The sequence below is a fragment of the Herpailurus yagouaroundi genome, unplaced genomic scaffold (assembly GCF_014898765.1).
Source record: "Herpailurus yagouaroundi ecotype Mexico unplaced genomic scaffold, PumYag 160, whole genome shotgun sequence".
In the NCBI taxonomy this organism is placed as follows: domain Eukaryota; kingdom Metazoa; phylum Chordata; class Mammalia; order Carnivora; family Felidae; genus Herpailurus; species Herpailurus yagouaroundi.
The window spans coordinates 49,285,458-49,295,115 of record NW_024412401.1 but is presented as its reverse complement, the minus strand read 5'-3'; the positions used below and the strand labels follow the sequence as shown (position 1 = coordinate 49,295,115).

Sequence of the window (9,658 nt, the reverse complement as noted above, 5' to 3'; positions counted from 1 at the left end):
GCACCAGGGAGGCTGTGGGCAGCACAGCGCAGCGGGCTCGGGCTTGCTGAGGCCGGGAGGTCTGCTGCTGGCCCCTCACGTGGCCTGACCAGCAAGGGTGAAGGAGGTGTGCATCCAAGGAGCAGTGGGGAGCCTCTTAGAGGGTTCTAGGCATGAAAGGGTCAGACTGTGGCTTTAGAAAGATGTCTCTGGATACAGAACGGAGGTTGGGAGGCAGGATTAAATATGGAGAGATGTGACCGAAGGAGAGGTGGCAGAGACTCAGGCTAGGCTGGGACAGTGGAGGGAAATAAATGGTCTGAGAAAACTGCCCAGCATGTGACCTGAGAGAGGGGTTTTAATGATGTCATCGAAACTGATCTCCTCTTTACAAATAACTGCCTGCTGGCGACGTGCTTCCCTTCTCCTAGGGCCAAATGCTGTGACTCCAAGGAGCAGCAAAGACACACAGGGTTTGTCTGACATCCAACACTGACCTCGGCTTTCTGGAATGCCCGCTTCTTCAGAGCAGGCAACCCGGCATCCAGACAAAAGGCCAGAGGGTCAGGTTCCTGAACCCACAGGCAGTGTTTTCCTGCACTGCAACGTGTCATGTGGCCCAGAGGAAATGGTGTACTTCAGCAGGGAGTCTCCCATTCCTGCTGATCAGCCCTTCCACAGACCAGCAGATGCAGGTCAAGGTGCTCAGACGCCATGAGCCCTGAGGCAGGAAGGGTGAAGCGAAACTTCTCTAGAGTAAGTGCCCCACAGGGATGCAAGCTCTCTCTGGATAAAGCCTCTTGTCCCCGAATATCCATTAATGTTGCTCTCTTCCTCATTCTAACCCATTTGCCTTTCTCTCTAAGCCCCAGCTTCCCCCCAGGGCCCCAGTGAGCACAGCCAGGATCCCAAGCCCATCCAGACCAGCCCTTGCTTGCCTTCCGCTACCCCTGAGCTCCTGGCCTGTGCCAGGCCCTGGCCCTGAAGCCTAGTGGCAGGTGCGGGTGACACGCTGGTCCCTTACCTCATGCGGCTCCCAGTCTAGGCCCACAGCCGTCCTCTGGGGGAAGTCCAGGCTACCCCTGGCACCTCCAACTCCCTTCCACATTGCTGTCAGTGCCCTGGCCTTTGGCTCTGGCCCACAGTCTCCTCCTACCCTCTCCTGCCTTCGTCTCCAGAGACGTCACCACACTGGGTGGTGTACCTTCTCACCCCCGGGTCATACCATACCCCCCTTCTCCGGGAGAGACCTTCACCGCCCCCCCACGGCAGCCCCCTGAAGGCACAGCCACATGCCATCAAGCAGTCTCCAGAGCGACCCCACCTCGCAGACCCCGCACTCTGCCATCACTCTCCCTCTGTGACCTCCTGGCCTCCAGCTCATTCCCCAGCTCCAAACCAAATGTGTGCTTTGCCCCCTGCTTGACCTCTGGTTCCCCAGCCCTCCTTGAGTCTTCCAGGCACATCCCTCTCCAGCCCTTCCAGCCTCCCTCTCCCAGGCTAAACACTTGGCTTCCAGGCTCTCTTCCTCCCCCTCTGCCCTCTGCTCTTCCTTCCACTCCCCGAACGCACAGTCCACTCCTCTCTTGCCTGTTTCTTCTCGTCTTTGGCCTCACAGTAGCTTCATAACTGGCCTAATACCAGGCCCTCTCCTCTCTGGTGCTACCACCCCGGCCTCAGACACACTCTTGCAAAGCTCCTGACCAGTCTCCTGACTCCAGTCGGTTCTGTCTCAGGCAGTGAGAATGAACTTCCTAAAATACACACCTGTCCATGTTACTCCCTTTGGGAAATCCCTCCATGAATCCCCAAGCCTAACAACAGAGAGCTCTGCCTCCCGCCCATCCCTACCCCACATTCTTCTCGATGCCTCTACATCCTGACAATACTCGTCTATTGTATGTTCAAGTATCTGTCCCTCCTTCTCACTGGATTATGCCCGTGTCCCCTCCATCTTTGTCTCTCCAGCATGTAGCACAGCACACTGATAAATGAACGAATGAATGAAAGTCAGTAAATGGGAGAAGGTCAGTCAGACTACTGGGGACTCTGGCAGCAGGGACAGAGCAATGTCCACAGGGGCAGCAAAAAGACTGGGAAAAACTCAGGCACCCACTAAGGCTCGTTTCCTTCATACTCAGGCCTGCCAGACACCCATGACCCTGCATGCCCCCAGCTGCAAGAGAATGACACGCTGCCTTCTGGTAAGCGCCTGTTGTGCCAACATCCCTGGCAATGGTGCCCTTGAGGAGCACAGAACCGAGAGAATAGCAGGCCTGCCTTTTCTCCTCCCCAGCCATCCGGCACCAAATGCAGTGTTAAATTTCACTAAATATATGATTTGCCTTTTCAATGCGTTATCCGCTCTGCCTGAAATGCCCTTCCCAACTCCCATCCCATTGCCCAAACCACCCCTTCAGCCATCAAGGCTCAGGGCCAGTGTGCCAACTCCAAGGCAGAGTGACTCTCCCCACTGATGTCTCCAGGGCCTTCAGGCACCAGGGTGTAAGTCATCTAGACCTCAGCCTCCCTGCCATCTGGGGACCAGGATGTGAACGCAGACCTCAAGGACTCCAGAACAGTGTTTTGACCCACTCCACTATTCAAAGCATCACCTCCTTGGAGCCAGTCGCTCCCACATGGGCATCGCCGAATGTTCTGCTGGCACAACCTCACATCAGTGACACACGCAGCCTGTTCCAACTGCTCACCAGTGAGAGGAAACGGCCACAAGTCATTGGGAACTTATTGCGTGCGGGCACTGTACTAAGTTCTTACTCACCCACTGTAAGGTAAAAAGTGTGATTTCCCCCATTTTACATGTGAGAAAACAAGCATAAAGAGAATGAGTAACTTGTCCAAAGTCTGAGCTCCTCAGGGTGAGGCCAGGACTCAAGCCCCGCTTTGTCGGATGAGTCCCTGCTCTCAAGCACCGTGCAGGTGCGTGGACCCAGTGGCCCAGTGTGGAAAGACCCCTAGGCTGAGTGACACACAGGTCGTGCCCATTTCCAGCACATTCTAAGAACAGTCACTTCCCCTTGATGCGCTTCACATCGGAACCAATGACAAAACCAGTTCTGACAGCTCCACTGGCCTCTGGGAAACTGCTGGGCCTTCACTTTCCTAGGCTGGGAGTTGGGCACAATGACCGCGATATTTGGAGGGAATACTGGTGGGGACAAAATGCCACCCCGAAAATGTACCACACGAGACTACCGCCACCAGGACGCCTCAGAAAGACCTTCTTCACAATGCAGCCTTCAGTCCGAGCCCCGCCAGCTGGGAATCCACCTATCCCCTGTCACCCAATCCACCACGGGGGCGATGGGGCTCTGGGCCACAGCATAGAGGTTAAACCCAGCTGTGAGCCATTATGCTGCAAAGTTCTGTCTGCATTCACTCGCCAGTGTTTGATAAAATTGGCCACTTGAGAGAGTCACCAGGGAACAGGGCAGTTATGGCTCCATACTCGCTAACTTCCATTTTCCTTGCTCTCTGCCAATCCTTAACTCACCGTCTGCCAAGCTTCCTCCAAGCCCTGGGCCGATGCTCTTGTGGTCTCCTTTGCAGAAACAGGCAGAAGCCACAGTTCTACCCTCAGTTATCAACAGCATTTGGAAATTTGAATCTTCAAAGGCTGAGCTCACCAGGCAAAACCCTTGTTTTGGGGGAAGTGGTTCCACCACAAAACAGGCACCCTGGTCATAATGTTCCCTTAATTGGTACGTGCCCACCTTGGCAATGTGCCAGACACAGCCAGATAACGTTCTGCTCCCTACTTTTCTCATTCATTCATTCTCCACTCATTCAGCAAACAGTTATTGAGTATCTACTCTGTTCCAGGCACTGGGATCCAACAGGGTCTCTCAGGAGGCAGACTCCAGAACCAAGTGAGCATAACCCTTCTCCTTCTGCCCTGGTGCTTCCCAAAGCCTTTTGGAGGAGTCAAGGAACGGGCCCCACTTGGGTGTAGAAGTGGTACAAGGAAGGGAAGACAAGAAGAAAAGGTGCCAAAGACAAAGAGAACTGCAAAGAAATGTTAAACTGCAATCAGGAGTCTGCTGGGTAATAGTAACACTAATATTATCCTTTTAAAATTATTGTGTGTATATATATGATGGGATAATACAAAAATGTAATCATTTAATGTTGTTAGGAACCCAAACTGTCAGTGTAAAAGAAATCATGGGGGAAGGGAAGGGGAAAAAAAATAGTTACAAACAGGGAGGGAGGGAGGCAATCCATAAGAGACTCTTAAATACAGAGAACAAACTGAGGGTTGACAGGGGGAGGGGGGAGATGGGTAATGGGCACTGAGGAGGGCACTTGTTGGGATGAGCACTGGGTGTTATATGTAAGCGATGAATCACGGGAATCTACCCCCAAAACCAAGAGCCCACTGTATACACTGTATGTTAGCCAACTGACAATAAATTATATTTTAAAAAATCCCATGAAAATCAAGGGAATTAAACTCGAAACACTGTAATGTTAGATGTGAACTGGAAAGACCAACATTATATTGGTCACATGCCTACAAATGACCCTCAAATCTCAGAGGCTTACACCAGCAATATTAATTTCACACTCCGAGGTCGGCAGAATGGCTGCGGGTCAGCCAACCTCCACTGGGCTCACTGGGGCGGGGCCAGGTTAGGCTGGAGTGCAGGCTTTGGGTTAGGTTGGGTCACCCATGACATCCTCATTTTTGGACTCAGGCTGAACGAGCAACAGCTACCCGTACATCACGGAGAGTGGAAGTTCCAAGAGGGCTGGCCATGCCTCCCACTCGCCACGTGCATGCTGTCACTTGTGCCCAAGGCACAGGGCCAAGCCCAAAGTCAGTGGGATGAGAAACACACACCACCCACAGGGAAGTCATGCCAAGGGTGAGGAGGGAAGGAAGAGCTGTGGAGAAAGAACACCACCTACCCTAATTATGAACTCGTGACTTTTCCTTTCAAAAATAAATATTTCCTAACCCTGTCCACCAAAAGGGCCTAAAAGCAACTGCAACCTCCTCTCATAAGCATCCTTTCACCCACACTGTGGTTTCTGAATATTATTCACCAGTAAAAGAAACCAGCGCCCTGAGGGACACCTGACTCCAGGTCTTCAGCAGGAAATGTACAACATAACACTGACATAGCTCATTGCACCAAAGTGCAAGGAAGCTATCAAAACCAAGGGGATCGTGTTAAAAGGATACAGGAGCTGCACCAAGGGCTCCCATTGGTTAAAGAAAGGACAATTCACCTATCAAATAGAATAGTGACTACAATTCACTGAAACACAGATCCTCAACCCCACTCTAACCCTATGGAATCAGAATCTCTAAGGATGGACCTAGGTATCTGTATTTTTTTTTTTAACAGAGCTCCCCAACTGATTCTGAGGCATAAGCAGGTCTGAGAGGCACCAGTCCAAAGGCTTCCTCATCCTCTGGGAGGGCAGATCACTCAGAGTGCCCATCTTGCTCTCAGATGCTGGCCTCTGCTTCCTCGGAAGCCTTGTCAAACTGCTAACTGTCCTTCATTCTTGTCCTTCCAACTCTGGGGTGGTCCAGCCACAATGTGGCAGACATCATCAAGAAGAAAAATTCCAGTTTTCAGTCTACTAACAACAATAACAACAGCAAAACAGCTGGGACGGCTCCCAGGGTCCTCCTTTTAACCACAGTTTTGACAATGAGTATGAGCAACAAACTCTCCCATTTTTAGCTAACATAGATCAAAGACATTCAAGTTTGGGGTTTCTCCATATATCTCAATTAGTTCTTAATCCTCACTCTTTATCAGAAGTACCTGGTAATCCTCCACAAAACAGGGCTGACTGGGCTCCAGGCTCTGACCCAGAGATCCAGATCCAATGGCCGAGAGTGGAATCTGGGCACCCCATGTTTCAGAGGCTACCCACGTGATTCTGATGTGCAGCCATGATAGACAACCACCGCTCCAAGCTAAAATCTTGAAAGCTAAACATCACCGCCTTTATGTCTTATCACAATGTGAATCAAGATATGTCTTGGACGAGGCACCTTCCAAACCTCAGTGCCCCGGGGAAAAGTCTTGGTCTGCCCCTAATTGTGCCTCTAAAGAACTTCCCACCATTTTCCCTCCAACAATCAAGCCTGAGCAGCCGCCCCAGCCCTGGGCACAGGTAGGTTCAGGATTCGGGGCTCACGGCAAGCTGGGCTCCTCTCCCAGAAGCTCAGGACAAAGAATAAAGACTGTAATGTTTAAACTGCTCCAGATCAAAGCCAAGCGGACAACATGATCACAAACAGCTTCAAGCTGAGAACTAAGGCAACCATCATACAAATACTCCTCCAGAAGTCTCCAAAAGGTAGACTGGTTTTTTGTTTTTTTTTTTGTTTTTTTTTTTTATTTAAAAAGAATGGGGATAATTCCATGTTAGAAGAAAACAGTAAAAGATTGGAAGTCAACCAATTCAAACAAGCAAACATAGTTCTGCTCCCCAAACCTGATAAACATAGTGCACACGCACACATACAGGTGCACGTGCACGCGTGCGCACACGCACACACACACTAATTCAAATCATTGCCACGTCCTCACATAGATGCTGAGAGCAGCTAGTGGTACTAGTTTCCTCCTAATTTGCAGTAGGTCAGATGCCAGCTCTCAGAAGGCCTAAATCCTTTGTCTGGCTTTGTATTAAAATATGCTGCTTTTCTCAAAGACTTAACAGCTACCATACTATAAGAAGAAGGGTTGTATGTCAAGATAGTTCTGGAATTCACACCATGGTTGCAGCAGACACTTTCTGACCTATCTCCCCATCTACACCCCTCTTCTCTAAAATGTGCACCCCATTCACCAGGCTGGGTCCCCTCAGCTGTGCCTGCCTGTTTGGTCACCTACCCCTGGCGTAGATTACGAACCAGCACTAGATATGTGGCTCAGCCGGGCTGGGTTGAGAGCTACTCATCTCAGTCTGGAAGGTGGATTAAAGGAGGATCACATAAATGTGAGCCCTTCGGGGAGGCCAGCTTGGACCACGTGAGCAGACAGGAAAGAAGGCAGGAGAGCAAAAAAGAGGAAACAGCAGAGGCAAGAGGCAGAGATGGCTTGAGTCTTGGTTGGCACTCTAGCTGCCTGAACTCCATGCCTGTGGATTCCACCAAGTGCCCTTTTGTCCCCGCATTAAACTCCTCTTCTGCCTATTCAGCTACTTTGAAATGGATGCCTACCTATCACTTGCCAACAAAAAAAGACCGCTGACTAAAACAACTATAAAGCCTTGTTATCAACTACTAAACATTTCCAGGATATTTTTAAAGACCAAGACCAACTTTTTTCTCTTTATTGCATACACTGTTTCTAAAAATGTACATATGCTTTTAATGTACATATGTACGTGTTTTGCTGTGGCAACTGGTTCTGAAATCACAAACGAGGCAACCACCAGAATTTGGGATCAACAAAAAGAAAGCTCTCTAGAAAAAAACGTTCCCTCACAGGAGGAGGGAGGGGAAAAGGAATCAGTGTGGGAAGGCCTGGCTCGGTCATAGAGGCCGTGGGCACCGAGTGCCCCCAGCCTCACCCGAGTGGGCCCAACTCAGTGAAATTCTCCACAGAATTCAAACAGCTGGCTCACAGAACGAGCACCATCAAGAATGAGAAGCTCCTGGATGCTCTAACAGGGGCTTAAGTCAGTTATGCATTTATAGAGACTTCAAGAAAGAAACCTGACTAACTCCCCTCTTCCCAGCCACAGTGTTTAGAGCAATTTAAAGGACAGAGTACAGACCTCCGGCTGGATGGCTTTAAACACAGGTATGTCCATTAACGTGATCTGGCTCTGTAACAAAAGAGAATCAGTATTAGAATAAACCGTAAACCAAAGACAGCTGTCATGTTACTTTAAATCTATACAGGGTAAGAACACATTCTCCCATGAGACACAAATTAAGAAAGAACAGAATAAAAAATTTCTAAAATGCCTCTCCTATCCTTCCCCCTTCGTAAATCTTGTCCCCACATCCTTCTTTCTTTAATGTGAGACAAACTCCCAATTTAAGAATTGATAATAGTCATTTGGAGGGTGGAACTGAGATGAAGGGGAACATTTTCAGTTTGGATATTTTTGTACTTTGTGAGTTGTTGCTTCAAGCATGAATTACTTTTGGCATTTAAAAAAGTTGTAGACACAATATTAAAAATTAGAATGCTAAAGAGACACTATCTATTACTCTAAATTTAAATTTTTTTTTAAAACTGTGGCTTATAGAAATTGTACATTTCTTCTGAAGTCTCAGCCTCCTCTAAATTATACAGTAGAGTGCTGCTCAAGATGCATCTGAGGACCATGCTGGACCGCAAACTATTTATTCCACCAGCCCACAACGAGAGAACTTCAGAATTTGAGAGCAAGCATTTGGGAACTTTTATAGCAAATTGACACACTTTTATTGTATTTTTTTAAAGTATCAGTCCTCAACAGATAGGAGATGAAAAAAAATGGCCCTTTACCACAGCTAGCTTGAGAAGCATTAATGCTGTAAATACAGAAAACACATATAATTAAAAGGCTGTTCTAGGGGCGCATGGGTGGTTCAGTGAGTAGAGCATCTGACTCTTGATTTCAGCTCTGGTCATGATCTCTTGGTTCAGGGGTTAGAGCCCCACGTCAGGCTCTATGCTGATAGTGTGAAGCCTGCTTGGGATTTTTCTCTCTCTGTCTCTCTCTCTCTCTCAAAATAGATAAATAAACTTAAAAATAAAATGAAATAAAATAAAATTAAATTAAATTAAAATTAAAATTAAATTAAATTAAATAATAAAAGGCTGGTCCCATTGTTAGCTGCTCATCGGGCAGCAATAAGAGAAAGCATCCTTGCTGATCTTTCCAGGCCAAGGCAGAGACTGAGCTGACTTCACATGACCTGCCCATCTCCACATGTCACCTGGGACGCCAGACGTCAGTTAACAGACACCTCTGTGACAGGCCAGGGAAGGAGAGCCAAGGGCATTTGGCTGCCTCCTAATGCAAGAAGATACCCTGCCCCTGGCACACAGGTCAAAGAGGAGGACGTGATGCAGGGGAACGAACTTGGGCTCTGGAACCAGCAGGACTTGGGTGTATGTCTGGGTAACACTGCTTGACGGCAATATTCTCTTTGACACATGATTTAACCTCTCTCCCAATCTCAGGTGCCACATCTAGGAAATGATGACAATAATCTCTATCTTATAGGATCCTTGGGAATATGTAAGTCAAGAAGTGCAGAATGTCTGGCATATGCCGGTGCTCTCTCTAGATACGGATATGCACATGTGTATACACATACATATATACATGCAAATAGAGCGCATCTATGTATGGTGTAGAGAGAGAAACACATACACAGAGACCGACAACGTCTGTCAGGTGCCAGGCATTCTGCACCTCCTATTTTGAATTTTCACAAAGATTATATATACCACAGACCCATGAACAACACAGGGGTTACGGATGCCAACCTTCCACAGTTGAAAATCTGCATATAACTTTTGACTCTCCAAAAGTTAACTACTGATAGCCTACTGTTGACCAGAAGCCTTGCTGATAACATTAACAGCGGATTAACACACTGTATGAATTATATGCTGTATTCTTACAGTAAGGTAAGCTAGAGAAAAGCAAATGTTATTAAGAAAATCATAAGGAAGAGAAA

At 48.2% G+C, this 9,658-nt stretch overlaps 1 protein-coding gene across 12 annotated transcripts in view; it reads right to left on the bottom strand.

Annotated features, from left to right (window-relative positions):
- RALGPS1 (Ral GEF with PH domain and SH3 binding motif 1) overlaps positions 1-9,658 on the bottom strand; it is a 275,161-nt gene that overhangs the window by 204,671 nt on the left and 60,832 nt on the right. For 11 of the 12 annotated variants that reach the window (XM_040482350.1, XM_040482351.1, XM_040482355.1 and 8 more), the window contains one exon: positions 7,753-7,803. The exons of the other annotated variant lie outside the window; for it this stretch is intronic. In XM_040482350.1, coding sequence (XP_040338284.1) covers positions 7,753-7,803 — 51 coding nt within the window. The remainder of the gene's footprint in view (positions 1-7,752; positions 7,804-9,658) is intronic. 12 annotated transcript variants of the gene reach the window in all.